Source organism: Artibeus jamaicensis, unplaced genomic scaffold, assembly GCF_021234435.1.
Source record: "Artibeus jamaicensis isolate MK-2021 breed Jamaican fruit bat unplaced genomic scaffold, CSHL_Jam_final contig_585, whole genome shotgun sequence".
NCBI lineage: Eukaryota > Metazoa > Chordata > Mammalia > Chiroptera > Phyllostomidae > Artibeus > Artibeus jamaicensis.
The window spans coordinates 7,367,323-7,386,418 of record NW_026521894.1 but is presented as its reverse complement, the minus strand read 5'-3'; the positions used below and the strand labels follow the sequence as shown (position 1 = coordinate 7,386,418).

The following is a 19,096-nucleotide window of genomic DNA, read 5'->3' as shown; positions in this document are numbered from 1 at the left end:
TTTTTTTTTAAGATTTTATTTTTTTAGATAGGGGAAGGTAGGGAGAGAGAGAGGGAAAGAAACATCAGTGTGTGGTTGCCTCTCATGTGGCTCCATAGTCCCCACTGGGGACCTGGATCACAACCCAGCCATGCGCCCTGCCTGGGAATGTAACCAGAAACCCTTGGTTCATTGCTTGCACTCAGTCCACTGAGCAATGCCAGCCAGGTCTGGCTACATCTTTATTCTGTGCCCCTCATGAATGACTAGATGCTAAGATTTTATGATGTTGCCCTTAGAGGGTCCTCCTGGTGTGTTCACAAGTATTATTTGCTGCCTTGTTTCTAGCCTGCACTCAATAATGATAGGAACAGCTAGTATTACAGCCTCTTGATTGTCTTCTCTCATCCAGTAGGTTATTCTCTGGGTATTAACTTCACATTTTCAGAAATGAGTTTACTCTTAAGAGACTAGATATACCAATTAGAAAAAGGCTATTATTGAAATAACAGCATGAGCTTGTTTATTTAGAAGTTTTCTCTGGATATTTCTTTTTTCTTCACATTGGTTGGCATCCATAAATATTCAATATGGGTAACACTTCTGTCTTTCTACATGGAAACACACTTAGTAAGAAATACACAGAAGAAAGCCATACTTAATGGAGAATGACTGGATCTGGGGTCAGTAATTTCTCAGGGAGGTCTGATAGGGTTTTAAAGAGTTCATACCTCTGCCTTCAGCTCAGTGCATGGCTGCAGTAAGTTTAAAACATCCTCCATCCTCTATAGAATTATCAGAATGGTCATCTCTAACTCTGAGATCCAAAAGGATTCTGATGTGCAAGATTCAAGTCTTCTACAGTTAAGGTGACAAAAAGAGACCTCTTGCTTATAATGTGGTCCCAGGGACAATGAAAGTAATGTGACCTCGAGTTCCTTTGAAGGAGCTTTAAGAATGTTGCCATTATAGCTCCATTTATTCTCATTTATAAAGCTGTGAATATAGGGAGCAGGTAATTTACCTGTAGTACAGGGGGGTGTCAACTGGTTAGTCAGCAGCAGATGCTCGAACTCAGTAGGGGGCTCTAAACTTGTGTGTGCGCTGTTTTGCAGAACAAGTACCGAAGGTAGAGTTTGCTTTGATGTGCTGTTGTTTCTTTCCCTCTCTTCATTCATGTTATAAATTGGCACAGGATGTGTTTTACTCTGTGTCTTTCGCTTCTGGTTCCTGTTTTGAAATTAGCATACGTAGAAGTAATACATGATGTTAGGATTTATTGTTATTGTTATTAAAATAAAGATAAAATAATTTGTTAGGAAACCTAGCGTCTTCGATGCAGTGGACTTTGCGACACCATAGAATTCACTGGTCTGCTAGGAACTACACAGAATTATGTATTCTTGTTTCCACTGAGTTTTCATAGAGATTTTATACCTTCTGAGGAAAAAAAAAGCCTCAAATATTGCAATGGTCTTTTTGCTCATGAATGACTTTTCATTTATCTGTCTTCCAAATACTCTGTATAATGTTGTTATACTGATTTCAAAATAAAAACACTTAGACAAGTTTTTGTATATGGTGCCAAGAATTGTAGTAAGAATCTTTAATATTATTTAGATCACATTCTACTTAAGAGTTAAAAATATCCACTTGATCTGTTTAGTCCTTAGGTTGTTGTAATATTTCCTCCATTTGTCTTTAATAGCTGTCATGTGCCAGGTACAGTGAGTACAGGTATGGAGGATCAAAATTAAGCAAGAAAAATAACTGTTCCTGTTTCCACAGTTTTATTTCAGTGGTGGTCACAGGTAGCTAAGCATAGAATTACAAAACAATGTGATGGGCAAGCGCTGTAATTTTTGCCGTGAGAGGAGCAGTAGGGAGGGCGGGTAGAAGGGAAAGGACAGGGAGAGCACAGAGGTGATGGGCATAGCCTGGGCTTGATGAGTCGGGAAGAGCTTCCTAAAGGGAGGTGGCATCAAAACTAAATCTGAAGTAAGTTCCAGTCTTACTGAGCAGGGAGAAGATATGTTACTCTAGTGAACAGCGTGGCCTTTGAAGTGAGACACGTGTCTTTAAACATATTCCAATTAAAGTCTTCTTTCAATAAAATTGTTCCTTTTAGCTGTGCCTCACAAGCTGAGAGATTTGGTTCTGAGCGTGTAATATAAGATTAATTTTTGTATGTCTGGTAGCATTCATCACATTTGGTTTATAGCCATCTTCATGTGAATTGCTAATGATGTAAAAATTTGCAAAGTATTGAATTTGATGAAAAAGAAGCAGCTGGATGTTCCAGATATTCATTATCCAGTCAAATTAAGTTTTTAATATTTATAATCTTAACCTTTTTCTAACAAAAAAAGAAAAAGGTTGTGGTTAGACGCTTATTGACTTACATCAATCTTTTCATAGACTGTGGTCTCTGGCTAAGGTTGCTTCATAAAGAATTGTTATATTGTGGGGTGTTTGGTAGGTGGCGTAAGAACAATTAATTACATCTGTAATTTGCACTGAGACTAGTGGCATAATTTAGCCATGAAAGATTCTGTATGGATTGATACCTTTTCTTATTCAGAGTAAATGCTGTACATCTAATATCTTTAGTTCTTTTTGCCTAGTCTGTCTGACACAGCTCTGAATCAAAAGACCGGTCAAGGATTTTTGTCTTTTTTTTAATTTGTCTAGGGGTTTGGTTTTGTTTTGTTTTTAAAAGTCTGTTCCATGAGTTTTCTGGGTTTGGGTCAACTTGCTTATTTTTAAAAGGTACCTGTGCATGAAGGAGATGAACCACTTTAATCTCTGTGGTTTCTCCTAATGTTAATGTAAATTTTTGCCCAATAACTACTTTTCCAAGATTTTACAGTCAACATTTTAATATACGAAACACTTTTCAACTGGAAAACAAATGTGTATGAGTCAAAGATGAATGAATTTCTGGGGAAGGAAGTGCCCAGAAAGCATGTTCATTTCATTCTTAACTATTTTGAGGCCTGGGTACTTGATATTATATATTTTATATTAATTTTAGGGAGTTATTGGTGCCAAATATAGAGGATGGCTTTTAAAGGGATTTTTCTCATCAAAGTCTAGGTAATTGTTAAAAGCAAAACCCTTATAGTTGACCATAGTTTCCACTGACTTGAATCCTGCTCATTCGCGAATCTAGCTGTGGGTGGCTAATGTTGAAAGGAGTTGGCTCAGCTTCCTACTATATTTACCTTATTGTGTGCCTGCCTTTCTTTCCTTTTATTCTTTTTAACTTCAGGAGATTTATCCCTGATTCTAGAATTCTTAACAACTTTTAAGAAAAATCTCTATCATTCTTCTTATTGGTAAAATACAAATTTCCATGAACTATCAAATTTCATAGAACTTTTATCAGAACTTAACATGAATTGTGGGTCATAGAAGGAGTTAATTTACTTGACTTTCTTTAAATTGTTCCTTTTGTGTTTCTTCTCCCTTTTGCTATTGCCCTAAAAATACAACAAAACAGTATCTTCTCTGATACATAGCATGAATGGAGAAACTTCCAAGGAAGATTGTTGGGGTGGGAGTAGGGAAAGACAGTATTTTTTTTTTTTTTATGATTTGGGACTTTTAGGAGAAAGGTTCCTACCCATCAAGGAAGGGAGGTGTTAATTCTCAGGGTGAGGTTGGGAAGGGGAAATCATATTTTAAGAAATTGGGGTTTCAGAAGCTTGCAGCTTGGCGTTACTTGTAATCTCAGTTTTTGCCCTTCCGTTGTATTCCTCTGTCTTTCAGTGACCCACTGAATGACTGTCACTCATTTACAGTTATTAGTTTGTTATGTTTCAGAAGTGCTAGGATCTCTAAAAAGATGGACGAATGCTTGGATGCCTCAAGGCCAAGGGGAGCCACCCAGCAGGGGTGATGAACCACCTAGTGGGGTTCTCTCGGCCGTCGTCCTGGTTCTGGTGCATGGCAACTTTGTTTTCACTGAAAAGACTGATGAGGAACACACTCTCGTAGTGTGATGAGGACCACCCTTTTTTCATTTCACTGTCCTTTGTGTAGAATGTGTTCATACCAAATGACCATATAACATTTCACCATTGGTAACACCATGATTTCCTTATCCATTCCTTTTAGAATTTTAGTTTCTATCCAAGTTTATGTTTTTGGTACTGTTTGGGTTTGTTTTTGCCATTATAAATAATTCTTTAGTGGACAGCTTTGTTGAAGATTAGGTTATTTCTCTTGAAGTCATCCAAAGGACTAATAAACAGTAAGACTAAAACTTAGTTTTTCCAGAAAACTGGAATATTGAGGACATGCTTGGGTAGGTGGTGATCTTAAATGCTGAAAATTAATCAGTGAAAGTAGTTGAGAAAAACTGAGGTGCAGCTGGGAGGACAAAATGCTTTACTTACCGATTAGTAACAAGAAAAATATGTAATACATCCCAGCTTGTGTGGGTGTTTACATGTGGGTTGTTTTTTTTTAATTTGGGAGAAGTGAAATAATTATGTATGTTTTCTATGTTGGTGCAGAACAGGGATTCTTTTTTTTTTTTGATTTCCAGTAAGTGGCTTTTATTTTATTTTATTTTTTATATTAAATTTTATTTAGTTACTTTTCAAGTACATTTTTTTTTTTAATCTATTTCTCCCATCCCACCCCCCCCACCCCCGCCTGGTCTCCCCCCTCCCTCCATTCCTAAAGCTCATCCAGACTCAAGGTCAAGAATCCCTGTTCTGATGGAATGGAATCAGAACAGGGATTCTTGACCTCGAGTCTGGATGAGCTTTAGGAGGGTCTCAAACGTCTTGATTGTTCCCAAAGTGGTGGCATGGGTGTTCCTGAAGAACAGATGCTCCTGGGCAATTATCTGGCCAAGAGTCATGAGTTTTCATTTAATTCTCAATTGTGTTTATGAACACCCGCAAAATAACCAGAAGGGTTTGGGACCAAAACTTATCAATCCCAAGTGACATGTATGAATTTTATAGAAAGAATCGTGTACATGAGTCAGTAGTGTAGTTACAGTTCTCTGACTTCTGTTTGTTCTTATCACTCCAGTGTTCTCTGATTATTAAAATTTTGATCTAATAGGACATCTGCTCTTGCAGTTATGTTTGTAATGAACTCCGAGCCAGTAAATCTTTTCTTTGACCCAATTGTTTTTTAGTGCTGAGCTGCTAGAGAGGAGATGGTAAAGGATGTCGATGCATTTTCAGTTGTTTATGCAGGAGCCGCCACCATCAGAAGGAAGCCGGGCGTATTTTATGGAATGTGCTGCAGTAATTAATCTTCATTAGGACTGTTGCCATAGCCTTGTAAATTAACATTTGGGATGAGGGGAAAGTCTCTGGCACAACATTGAATACCAGAGTACTAGTACTTAAGAATAGGCATAAAGATTTCTGAAAATTTTTAATGGTTTCAGCTCATTTATTATTAGCTTGAAATGCTTTAGAAAAAAGTCTAAGCTGCATTTATTGATATGACTACACGAGGGAGAATTTTATACAAATAGGGGCGTAAACTGGACATTCGGGTACTATACTTTTGGTAGCTTTCACACACAATTTGGCAGCATGTTGTAAAAGGACATCCAGGGGTTTCAGTGTGAGTGAACATTCACTGTTCTCCACCTCCGTCCTCAGCTAGACCATTCTGCAGCTTCATCTGCTACCTTTCCTTTGCCTTCCAAAAAAGAGAGAGAAAAGGAAAGATTGAAAAGCTGCACAGACACCACAGTAAAGGGACTGTACCCCCTTGGCCTGGCATTTGTTAGATTTCTGGACAGGGTTGTACAGGATCTTGCTCCTCCGCTTCTGGTGTGACAAGCAGACTCGCATACCCCTAATTACACAGGAATAAACGCAGCTGCTGCAGAAGTTAAGTGCTCTGACGCAAGGTGTCATGACACTCCCTGGCTGCACAGTCTCTTTTGTGATGTCAGGCTTACAGAATCCCCAGTGATTTCCAGTGCCATTTTAGAAGTTAATTATTGGAACTGCTTGTCCCAGTGTCCTTGGAAGTTTAGTGCTCACTCTAGTTTACTATGTTTCGGTAAAGCTCTGTATATATCAGGGAAGAAGTCGATAGGTTTTCTCAGCAGGTCTTTTTCTTCCGTGGTGCCTTGACCACAATCATCAGACAGCACTTACATCCCTGAGGCCCAAAGTAGTGGTTCAAAGTGCAGCACTCTCGTAACCCAGAGAATGTGGTTTCCAGGTTACAGAGCTGTTCTGATCTCTTCGTGGGAGTTAACTCACACATTATTTGTTTAAACTGCGTTGTTTATCAATGAGCCACATTCCTATTCATAGCAGGTACTGATGATCACGCTCCTTTTGGTGTAATGTATCATTTTTTCCATCTCTCTTCATGTCTGTAAGTCTATTGGGTAAAACTTCCTAAGGACCAGAGAGAAAATTTTAAAAATCAAGAGGAATAAGACCTAGTAGTTTTCTTTACATGGAAAAATATGATATATCAGTGAATTAGTCTCTCTTCTTTGCCTTCCTGTATCTATACATAGGAATTTAAACTGTGTCTGCTCCTGGCAGAATGACCTCAGGCCCATCTGTATACAAAAATAGTTGCTATAGCAGGTGTAAGATATGAGTTACATGAGCTCCTATGAGCAATAGACTGAATGCCTTGCCCACATGCACCACTGCATGTAGTTTGGAAATACTGATCTATATGCCATGTTATCATAAACTTTGCAATATGGGGAGAAGCAGAAATTTTGGGAAATTAAGTCTGTGTTAGAACAAAGGCAGGCTACTTGGTCCTGTGGGAAAACTGCAGCTTTTGGGGTCAGATAAACAGAGCTGAATCTTAAGACCTGAATGTTTTCTAACAAAAGAATCTTTCTTTTACAGTTGTGAACCGTGAACAAGTTACTTAATCTCTTGAACTCAGTTTTAATCATCGGTCAGATGAAGATAATTCCTATGTTGCAAGGCTATCATAGAGACTTAATGAGGATAAAAAAAAAAAAGAAAGAGTATGATACTAATAGAGTCGCTGATCTATGGTAATCATTTTAATTACTAAAGCAAAGCAGTGTTAGGAGTTTTTAAATGAGTATATACATATGCAAGAATAGAATTTAATGTCCCGAAGAAATCTACTTTCCATTTTTTCCTCATTGAAACCATTCATTAAGCCCCAGATATACAACATGGTGAGGCTTCTATTCAAAATAGCCTACAAAAATATCTTATATACTAGTTTGAAAGGATGGATGATACAATAAAAATAATGTCATGTAATATATTCTACTCAGCATATGGGTAGAGAGTCATTGTCACTAAATTAGCATGTGGGAGATGCCGTTACTTCTCAGTTCTCCTTCAGCAGTGCAGTCCTGTTATTCAGGCATTCAGTAAACTGAAAGGTTTAATAAGTGCCTGGCATTGAGCAAAAAACAAGAGAGTAGATCCCAGCCTTCTTAGAGCTTACGCCCTGGGGAGGGAGACAGGCTAAACAAGGAATAGAAAAGAGATGGAGATAAGGGCCATGAAAACGCCAACTGTAGGATAATGGGAGGAATTGGGAGAATTCACTTCATATAATGCATTAAGAAAAATCTCTCTGAGGTGAGACCTGAAGAATTATTGAAAGGTTTCTTTTTAAGTAAAGAAGGAATAATTTATCCTAATGCTCTAACCATGCATCCCTTTCATATTTATTAAAATTTAAATATTTACACCAACTGTATATAATCGTGACTATACAATTATGTATATTCCTGCCAGAGGTGCTTTCTCTACTTTTTTCTTTTAAAAAATTTTTTTAAAGATTTTAAAAATTTTTAGAGAGGGGGAGGGGAAGGAGAGAGGGAGGGAGAGACATCAATGTGTGTGGTTGCCTCTCATGTGTCCCCTATTGGGGACCTGGCCTGCAGCCCAGGCATATGCCCTGACTGGGAATCGAACTGCCAACCCTTTAGTTCGCATGCCAGCACTCAAGCCATTGAGCCACACCAGCCAGGGCTTGGCTCTTTTTCATCCCATCGTTCTTCAACCATGTGTCTACCCAAGGGTGATGCTAATTGGCTTCATGGTAGGAGATGAGGGTAAGGAACAGCTACTATTCTTACCCTCAGAATAGTATTGATGAGGGTAAGAGAGTATTCTTACCCTCATCAATACTATTCTGCCACAAGTGGTAACTCACTGGAGGGAGAGGCATATGTTATTATGAAGTTTATAAGAAAAGGTGAGTGAAGTTGAGATGGTCTGAGTATTCCAGTTGAAGGCTGGAAACATAATTCAGGTTATGAATTAAAGTAGCATGCCATTCTTTGCGAATAAGAGGAAAAACCTCTAACATGTTTAATAATTTGTTACAATTTGTTGATGGTAAATCAACTCTTTTGAACTATGTAAAATTTTTTATTAGACTTTTATAGCAATTTTAGTTTTTACAGTTAAAAATTGAATGAAAAATAGAGTTTGCATCTACCCTTTGCCCCTCACCTCCCGCCCATCTTTCTCATTGTCAGCATTTTGCTACCTACACTGACATATAGTTATCATTCAAAGTCCATAGTCTATGTTAGGGTTCATTCTTTTTATGGCACATTTTAGGAATTTTGACAAGTGTGTAATATGTATCTGTCAATACAGTATCATGCAGAGTAGTTTCTGTGCCCTAAACAGATCTCCTGTGGTCTACGTATTTGTTCCTCCCCTTTTTCTCCCCACCTTGCCCCTCCATGCCACCCAACCCCTGGCAACCACTGGTCTCCCTACTATAGTCATAGTTTTGCTCTTCTAGAATGTGAAATGGTTGGAATTTTATAATACGTAGCCTTTTCAGTTGGCTTCTTTCACTTAGCAATATGCTTTCAAAGTTTCTCATATCTTTTTGTTACAGACCCTACCAGTGCTGTTCTGGAACAGCTGTGGGGTTCAGTTGTTCGCTGCCAAGAAGCGTGACTCCCAATGCAAGAGTCTGGTGAAAAAGGAAAGGGGTTGTTTGTTTAAAGGTTGTACAGATTTAGAATAATGGAAGATTACTGCCCTTAAGTCCCGCTCCCTTTAAAACACCCCAAAACACATAGTTCTGCCTCTCTTTGGCAAACAAGACCAGTTTCAGAATATGCCAGTCTAAGGTACCGTCTCTCAGAAAGGCAGAAGTCTGAAGAAGATCAGCATTCCCAGTCTCCATGCAGCTCCGTCAGCTCCGCTGCCGTCTTCTCCAGGCAGGCTCAGATCTGGGAGGCTGGGCAGGTCTCCGCCACGCAGCCAGCTCTGGCAGCTCTGCCCCTCTAGCTTTCCGACCTCCTCTCTCTTACTCCAGAGCGTGTGGCTCTTTGTCTGCTCTCCTGGCAGACGTCCTCTGTTATACTCCAGACCTGGTGGACCTCCTTCTCTTTCAGCCCATTCTCATTTAAATTCTTAGCCCAGAACTTCCTGCATGACCTCATATCGGGCCACTCCTATAGTGCATTAATGTCTTCCATTTTGCCAGTTCCCCTGTGTCTTTTACCTTTTTTGGCTGCCATCTTTAGTCAGGGCAGCATCCCAGCAATACATGAACATCCAGGGTGGCATCCGCCCCGTATCTCGAACAGGTGCTGTAATCCCTGCTATGTCATGGGTTCCTGAGTGTCCTCACAGTCACTACACAATTCCCCCTGGATGGCAACTCTCGTCCCTTCTGGAGGGCATGGCTGTTGACTTGCCATTGTTACACAGTGTATCTCAAATGCTGTATCATCCACTCGCTCATCCCCCAGCCAAGGATTGTAGGTAGGGGTTACGCTCTCCTATTTTCAGGGGACTCTCAACTCTGCATCCTGTTAAGTTTTTATGACCTAAAAGCTCATTTCCTTTTTTTAAAAATGTTTTATTTATTTATTTTTAGAGAGAGGGGAAGGGAAGGAGTGGGAGAGAAATATTAATGTGTGGTTGCCTCTCATGCATCCCCTGCTGGGAACTGACCTGCAACCCAGGCATGTGCCCTGACTGGGAATCGAACCGCGATATTCTGGTTCGCAGGCCTGTGCTCAATCCACTGAGCTACGCCAGCCAGGGCTGCTCATTTCCTTTTATCACTGAATAATATTCATTGTATGAATGTGCTACAGTTCATTTATCCATTCATCTGTTGAACGACATCCTAATTGATTCTAAGTTTTGGCAATTATGAATAAAGCTGCCATAAGTATGTGCAGGCTTTTGTGTGGATATAAGCTTTCAACTTATTTTTGTAAATACCAAGGAGTGTGATTGCTAGATTGCATGAAAAGAATATAAGAAATTCCCAAAATATCTTCCAAAGTGGCTGTACCATTTTGCATCCCACAAGCAATGAATGAGAGTTCCTTTTCCTCCACATGTTTGCTAGTATTGGGTGTTGTCAATGTTTTAGATTTTAGCTGTTCTATAAGTATCTTATGCGGTTTAAAGAAAAGTGGTTTTAATTTTTAAAGTATAGTCAACCCGGACAATAAAATAGTTAGTTTTTAAATTTTCAGTATATATGGAGTGAAATCCTATTCTACCAAATGTAGTTAACCAATCCTGTTTCTGCTAACCTAGAAACATGGACATTTAATTAATGGGCAGAAGGGAAAACAAAGAAGATACAACCAAAGAGGTAGTAGCCATCATTTATTTACTTAAAATTTAGATGACTTTTCATTACATCTCATACAGAAGCTATAGTAGTGGTAAAATTGTAACTCTCCTCTGGCTGGGTATTAACTCAGTAGAAGTCATTTGTTTGGAAAAATGAGTACTTAATTTAGCCATAATATAACCATTTTTATAATTTTGAAAAACATAATGCAAAACCAAAATTTAGAACCAGGAACTTATGCTATTAAAATCAGGATTGGTAAGCAGGCAATGTCTGTGCACTCACAGACCAAACTGAGTGCTCTGAGTAATGTTCTCCTCTGTGACTGTGTTGGAAATGAAATTGGAAGCATAGTCTGTTGAAACATTGTCTTTTTTGTTGCGGCAGCAGTAGTTCTTAGGACTTAGAATAACCCCAACAAAGGTTGCCATTGCTACCATTCAGGTGAGCAGACATTTACTGAATGCCTTTATTCAGGTTATCTGTATAGATGAAGATGACAAACAGCCCCAGGTTTCAAAAAGCTAAGGCTTTAGTAGGCACAAGGAAGAGATCTGTTCTGAAATATCATTCAGAAAGAGTGCCATGGGAGGGTCACAAATAGTGTGTAAAGTGGTGGAAGTATGTAAGATGGAATCCTTGAGGATGAGGTAACATTTGAACTAGGTTTTGAAGGATAGGGATTTAGATAGTCATAAAATAGGAAAGGAATTACAAATGTAGACAAAAGAAGTTGAGAACCTAAAGCATGTTTAGGCACTACCACGTAGCACAGGGTGTGTATAGTGCAGAATAGGTTATAGAGGCAGGACTATGCTGGATCATGAGAGTCCTTAAAAACTATAATATATCACACTAGAGGCAATCACTGGAATGTTAATGAAGAATTACAAGAGCCAAGGTGATCTTTACAAGGATTCTTCCTTTCAGCATATATAGGGTTTCGGGAAATGGGAGGAATGTTTCAACAAGGACCTTAATTTAAGAAGACTGGTTTTTAACTTTTTTTTCTTGGTGGATAGAGGGCATGGAAACCAGTATTGAATAACTTCCTTAGAAGCCTATGTAGAATTGAAAAATAAAACTATCCAAAACTCACACAAATTTCTCCATGTAATCTGTGGAGTACAGTTCTCAAGTCTAGAAAAAGGACTTCATCATCACAGAGAATTTTTGGTTTCAACCCTACTGAACCCTATATTTTGATAGATTTTTGTCTCTCATGAAAGTTAATACTTAATTTTTGACATTTGTTTTACTAATAGACATAATTTCTAATCCATTCAAGCACTTGAGGTGTCACATATTACAAAGTTCAGTTAATAGAATTCTAGCTAAAAGAAAAGAAATACCAGAATGTGGCCTGTGGCACATAGTTGTAGGTGTTTTTTGAAATACTGAAAATACCCCATGACCCATCTGTCCTGACCTAAGAAGAATTACCTTTCCTCATACTTCTATGGGTCCAAGTTGACACTTACGTATAACACCTTCTCTCTATGCTTCTAAAGCTTGTGGGATTATGAAGAATAATTGATATATACCCAGCTGCCCAGAACTACTTTTTCCTTCAAATTTAAGGGTTTTTTTTTATTGCAAAGAGCAGTACAAGCTTAAACCCAGAAGATACATATACCAGCAGGAGAACATTTCAAAAAAAATCTCCCAAATCTTTTTTCTATGCAAATATACATGCAGCCTTATTTAAAACAAAGACTCTAATTGTGTATTGGTTTTATTACTGTTTTCAGTGTCAGTAAAGAAATTCTTGCAACATTGTTTTCAGTAACTGCATCATATTTCGTTTGAAATTTTATAACTTATTCAACAAATTAATAATCCCTTATGATTGGATATTTGGGTTTCCGACTTTCTGAAATTGCAAATAGCTTTGCCTTGAATATCCAGTATCTAAATCTTTATGCACATCCTTAATTATTTCCTGGAGTTACATTCCCAGAAGAGAAATTGCTGGGCACACATACTTGAGTGGCTTTTGAAAGGTGGTTGTACATTCTTTCCCAGTAATATACATTCTTACCCAGGAACTTACATTCTGATTAGGAGTAAAGATGCATACAGGTGGGGGAAAAATCACTTTAGTTTTAGGAAGTAGCAATGCTGGGTGCAAAGTGACTAACTAATAAACAGTAAGAGTTACAGGAATTGAGAGGAAAGAAATCACTTTAATAGAGAGTTTGGGGTACCTTTCTCAGTTAAAGATGTATCTTGAAGCAGGGGAGGACCCAGAGGGAGGGGGAAATGCCATGCTTACAGAGGGGCACAGTGGGAACACACAAGTGCCTCTGATCTCATGAGTGAGAGCCACCTGTGAGGAGTGAGTGTCTAGGAGGAGGGGACCAGGAGGAAGGCTGACCCTAGTGCCTTAACTCCAGGTGTTACTCCTTTTTTGGTTTCTCATAAATGTAACAGACTACATTCTTATTCTGGGTAACTAGGAAACTACAAGTACCTGAAAAAATTAAAGCATTGACCAGAAAATCAAACTTACTGAAAAATCAGTTTAATTTCTGAGGGAATTTTGAGGTTTGGGTTCAGAGATTTTAGAAAGTAAGAAAGTTACAAGAATTTTACTTAAAACTCAATTATTATATTAAGAGTTTAAAATTGAAATCACATTCAAATGTTATGTTCTTTCTTAATGGAAATGAATGAATTGGCTCAAGTGTTTACTTTGGCTATGGTGACACTTTTATACACCCATTTTTACTAAGATTTCAAAGTCTTGGAGGTAGAATTTTCTATTATTGTTGGTTTAGATTACATATTATATTATGGTCTTTGTCTGTGTTTTGTTATATGATTAGGTCTTTAAATGACACAGGATGTCATTAGTTAAATCTCTTTATTATTTGGATTATTAGAAGATTAGTAGCTCTGAATCATTTTGCTTTTGGTTGTTTTGTTTTTTTCAGTGGTAGTGGGGCTTTGGGTCTCTGAGCCATGCTTTTGCTCTTTAAGTTGAGTTTTTTTGGTTTTTTGATTTTCAGTGTTTTATTGATTAGGCTATTACAGTTGTCTTGATTTTTCCCCATTTACTCCCCTCTGCCTAGCACCCCTCACTCCCTCAGGCAGTCCCGTCACCATTGTTTGTCCATGGGTCATGTTTACAGGTTCTTTGGCTACAAGGCAAGTTCATGGGACATTGCAAGGCTCACAGTTGGGACCAAGGATTGTATGCTTGTTACCCAACACACAGTTAGGTGCAACTTGGAAGAATACAGAACACTGAAGAAGGAATTTAAGGAAGTTACAAGTGAATAGAAGCATATACCATGTTCATAGATCAGAAGAATTAACATCATTAAAATGTCCATACTACCCAAAGCAATCTATAGATTCAACACAATCCCTATTAAAACACCAATGGCGTATTTCACAGATATAGAACAAGTATTTCAAACATGTATGTGGAACCCAAAACCACCCAAAATAGCCTCAGCAATCTTGAGAAAAAAGAACAAAGTAGGAGGGGTCACAATACCTGATACCAAGTATACTACAAAGCCATTGTAATCAAAATAGCCTTGTACTGGCATAAGAACCAACACATAGATCAACAGAACAGAATAGAGACCCCAGAATAAACCCAAGTCTCTATGGTCAATTAATATTTGACAAAGGGGGCAGAAGGATAAAATGGAGTAAAAATAGCCTCTTCAATAAATGGGGTTGGGAAAACTGGACAGGGACATGCAAAAAGATGAAACTAGACCACCAACTTATACCATACACCAGAAAAAACTGAAGATGGATAAAAGGCCCTGGCTGGTGTGGCTTTTTAGTGGATTGAGTGTGGGCCTGCAAACCAAAGGGTCACTGGTTCAATTCCCAGTCACGGCACTTTCCTGGGCTGTGGGCCAGGTTTCCTGTAGGGGACACACAAAAGGCAACCACACATTGATGTTTCTGTCCCTCTATTTCTCCCTCCCTTCCTCTCTCTCTAAAAATAAATAAAATCTTTAAAAAAACAAGATGGATACAAGACTTAAAATAAGTTGTGACACCATAAAAGTCCTAGAGGAAAATATTGGCAGGCAGCATATGGCAACATTTTTGCCATACATGGCAACATTTAGATATCTCATATGGCAACATTTTTGCCATACATCTCCTAGGGCAAGGGAAATAAAGGAAAAAAGAAATAAATGGGATTATATCAAATTAAAAAGCTTCTGCACAACTAAAGAAACCTTCATAAAAATGAAAAGAGAAACTGACTATACTGGAAAACATATTTGTCAGTGATACCTCGGACAAGGGTTTCATCTCCAATATATATAAAGAACTCGTATGACTCAACACCAGGAAGGCAAACAGTTGAATTAACAAATGGGCAACGGATCTGAATAGATAATTCTCCAAGGAGGACACACAATTGGCCCAGAGACATATTAAAAAATGTTCAACATCTAGCCATCAGAGAGATTCAAATTAAAACCACAATGAGATATCACCTCACACCAGTCAGAATGGCCATCATTAACAAATCAACAAACAACAAAATGCTGGCAAGGACGTGGAGAGAAGGGAACCCTAGAGCACTGCTGGTGGGAATGCAGACTGGTGGAAAACAGTTACAGAAATTCCTAAAAATGCTAAAAATGGAACTGCCTTTTGACCCAGAGATTCCACTGCTGGGATTATACCCTAAGAGTCCTGAAACAGTTCAGAAGAACCTGTGCACCCCAGTGTTCATAGCAGCACAATTTACAATTGATAGCCAAGTACTGGAAACAACCTAAGTGCCCGTCAGTAAATGAGTGGGTCAAAGAACTGCACTACATTTACACAATGGAATACTATGCAGCAGAAAGAAAGAAGGAGCTCCTACCTTTCACAACAGTATGGATGCAACTGGAAAATATTATGCTAAGTGATATAAGCCAGGTGGTGAAAGACAAATACCATATAATCTCACCTGTAAGAGGAACCTAATGAGTAAAACAAATGAGCAGAATGAACTAGGGACATCTAAACAAGGAACAAACAGCAAAGTGATGGGGGGAGGGGACAAGTGTGGAAAGAAGGGGAAGGGCCTAGTCAGGGAACATGTATGAATGACCCACGGACATGGACAGTGGGGTTGGGTCAGGCGGAGGAGTGCAAAGGGGAAAAAATGAGGACAACTGTAGTAGAATAACAATATAATATTTTTAAAAAGACTCCTTACTTCTTTTTTTTAGGGCCCTTTCCTTGCTGACTGAATTCCAATCATATAGAATTCTTTCATGGTCATCTTTCCAGGAACTACTTTAATATACAGTTGTTTATGGATAACCTCATAGTGTTGTCTAGTTTGTTCTTTCTTCCAGTAGTAAAGAGAGAGGCTGCTGAGTCCGAGCACTGGGCATTTCTGGGAGGTAAATAGGGAAATTATTAACAGTTTTGCTTCATATGCTTATTAGGCTCATTCACTTTGATATCCACACTATCTTGTAAGGAGTAATGGAGTCTGTTGAAACTTAAGCACTTTGTTCTCTTTTTGAATACGTCATATGCTTGGGTTATAATGTAATTTCTATGGGGTTTTTTGCTGTTTATTATATTAACACCTATGTAAGCATTCATTTGAAAGGGAGTAGTTTGTTGGCAGCTAACATGTAATGAGCACTACTGTGTTCTTGCAGTTACATAATTTTATTGAATTATTAAAGCAGTTCTACTAAGTAAATTATATAATCCCCACCTTTCAGATATGGAAGCTGAGGCTTAGAAGTGTTAGTCGATTGGCCACGGACGGTGTCAGTGTCAAACCAGTGCTCTTTCCACAGCTAATTCTTCCCACTGCTTTCCTGCAAATGTTGATTGAAGCAAGTCAACTCAAATTGCTCTCAGTTGCCTGGCTTTGGGCTGAATTTAGAGTCACTCAGACGTGGGTGTAAATCCCATGTGTGTAACATGGGTCCAATCATTTAACCTCTCTAACACTGTTGTAGAATGAGTCCACTGCTTCTCACACCAAGGATTTTCATGAGGATAAATGTAATCTGTGTAAAACGTAGCACAGTGCCAAACCCTTAGCAAGCTTTTAGTAAATGGTTGGTACTGCCATTGCTGATAGGTGAGCTTTTTATTTTGTTTTAATTTTATATCCAATAATTGGGTCATCTTGGAACATGATGATGGTATCTTGAAATGCTTTGAGATGTTTGCTTTTTAAATGTTTAATGTCTCAAGAGATTGCCTCTGTCTTCAGAAGCTAGTGTTGTTTTTATGCTCTGTGCCTCAGGTGTGCTCACAGTATGACAATAATGTTTATGCTTCCTTAGGACTATGTGTGAGCCTTAGATACAGATTTTAAATGGGAAAATTTATTTGATGTCATAATTAATTTGTATGTTAACATTTCAGGTTCTGTTATACTCATGATCTACACATCATAACTTAATGCAGCAGATAATAGAAGTAGCACCTGATATCTGTTAGCTCACAGACTACTACCTAAAAGGATAACCTAACTTTTTTTTCTTTAAAGATTATATTTATTTTTATTTTTAGAGAAAGGGGAAACAAGGGAGAGAAACATCAATGTGTGGTTGCCTTTCATGCACCCTCTACTGGAGACCTGTCCTACAACCCAGGCATATGACCTGCCTGGGAATCGAACTGGCAACCCTTTGGTTCGCAGGCCAGCATTTAATCCACTGAGCCGTACCAGCCAGGGCAGGATAACCTAACTTTAAATAGAGATAATTTGATGAGGCAGCTCAGCACAGATTGGAGCCCATTTGGAGCCAGACTGTGGATCTCTCGGTGTCCTCAAATTGTGAATAATGTATCTGTAGTTTTCTAGAACTACTGTGAGGATCGGATGGGACCTTGTGTGCAGAGTCCCCTTCACAGTACATATGGGCCCTTGCTTCCCATCCGTTAATGGGAAGGCACTTACTTATGACACAGATAATCCTGAAGTTGTTACAGTTCTTTCTCTTTTGAATAATAATATCACTTTACCAACTATCTGTTACTGGCATTTTTGTCCCATTTTAAGTGTTTGATTGCATAATAATGAATTTAATTATTTATTTATAAAGTAAATCATTGGATTTGTTCTCACCAGTGATACCAAGAAGAAGCAGGGAATGAGGAAAAGGAACAACAGTGAAGTGGAAGACACAGGACTCACAAGTCGTAACAAAAAGAAGGCCAAGTGGGAAACCCTAGAGCCGTTGGATACGGGCCTGTCTTTAGCAGAGGATGAAGAGCTGGTGCTGCATCTGCTCAAAAGTCAAAGCTAAGTACTTCCTGCTGCTGCCATCTCCTTGAAACCTCTGGTCGTGGTTTTGTGGACAAGAAGTGGAAAAAGAAGTAGGCTTTGGAGAACTTAGATGACATGAGTCCCAAGCCCAGAGGACCCAGAGGACTGCAGGGGGAAGTGAAAATTCCAGTAGCCTTCTTTCACAGGACGTGCTTGTGCCGGCCCGGTGCAAACTCAGAGAGAGGGTGGATTATAAAGTTTCTTGTTCCCATTTTTCAGCCTGTGCTGTCTTACATTTTTATCCTTGGGTTCCTACATCTTGACATCAGAAATGCTTTCTTTGTTTTAATAGTAAGTTGAGAACATGTTTCATTGCTAGCAATTTCTTGCTTATGTTACATAAGTATGTGTGTGCTATTAAGTTAAATTGCTCACGGTTTTGTTTATTTAATGTCTTTAAAGAGACAATATGATGGACCAGCCCTAAGAAAGAATGAGTATTTTTGAATTGAGATGATTCATAATAAACATATTTCCTATAAAATTATTGTTTTCATTGTGTCCATTAATATTAAAGCCCTCTCAAGGGAAGGTTCTTAATATTGAAATGCTTGGCCAATTCCCGAAACAGTCAATTTTCCATATTCTTAAATTAGCCTTCTCAAAGATATCCTTTAACTTATGCTTGGCAGATTTGCTTACTGTCATTTATAAAATCAGTAGAAGTCCTGAATCTGAAACTTTGTGATCTAAAACCTGATCTCTTAGCACGTGGTAGCTTGTATGCCTCCTGCAAGTGCCCGCCCGGCCATTTCTCCAGCAAATGGCAGACCCCTCTGAGAGTCTGGGGAACGCGAGGCCACCGCACGGAGATGAGCAGAGTGAAGGGCTGGACAGAGGCCCTGATGGCCTGTACTTCCCAGTTATGTCATGGGTCAGAACGTTTTTTTCTTAATTAATTTTTAAAAATTTCTGCTTTCACATTTTTCCTTTGTTTTGCTTCCAAAAGGAAAAGGAGAATGTGGCTCTGTTGCTTGTTCACTTTGTGCATCCACATCCCTGGTGCCCGGGCAGTCCTGGCACCATTGCCTCCACTGTGCAAGACCACCTGGGACGTGGGGGTGGTGCTGTGGAACTCACATGTGGCCCCCAGGGCTGGGGTATAAATTTCTTTTTTGTATAAACTACTTTCAGTTGTATTCTTCCTGAAACTGAATGGATCGTCACCTTATTATATACATTGTAGGGGATTTTAGTTTGCTGACTTTGAAAACTAATGAAAATATCAGAATAATGCTGTGGGAAAGCTCAGCTAAC

The 19,096-nt window shown here is 38.7% G+C and overlaps 1 protein-coding gene across 1 annotated transcript in view; it reads left to right on the top strand.

Moving 5' to 3' along the window:
* DDX10 (DEAD-box helicase 10) overlaps window positions 1-18,303 on the top strand; it is a 263,094-nt gene extending 244,791 nt beyond the window's left edge. The window contains exon 18 of the mRNA XM_053670437.1: window positions 17,642-18,303. Within this exon, the coding sequence (XP_053526412.1) occupies window positions 17,642-17,819 (178 nt within the window). The 3' untranslated portion in view covers window positions 17,820-18,303. The remainder of the gene's footprint in view (window positions 1-17,641) is intronic.
* The last annotated feature ends 793 nt before the right edge of the window (window positions 18,304-19,096 follow it).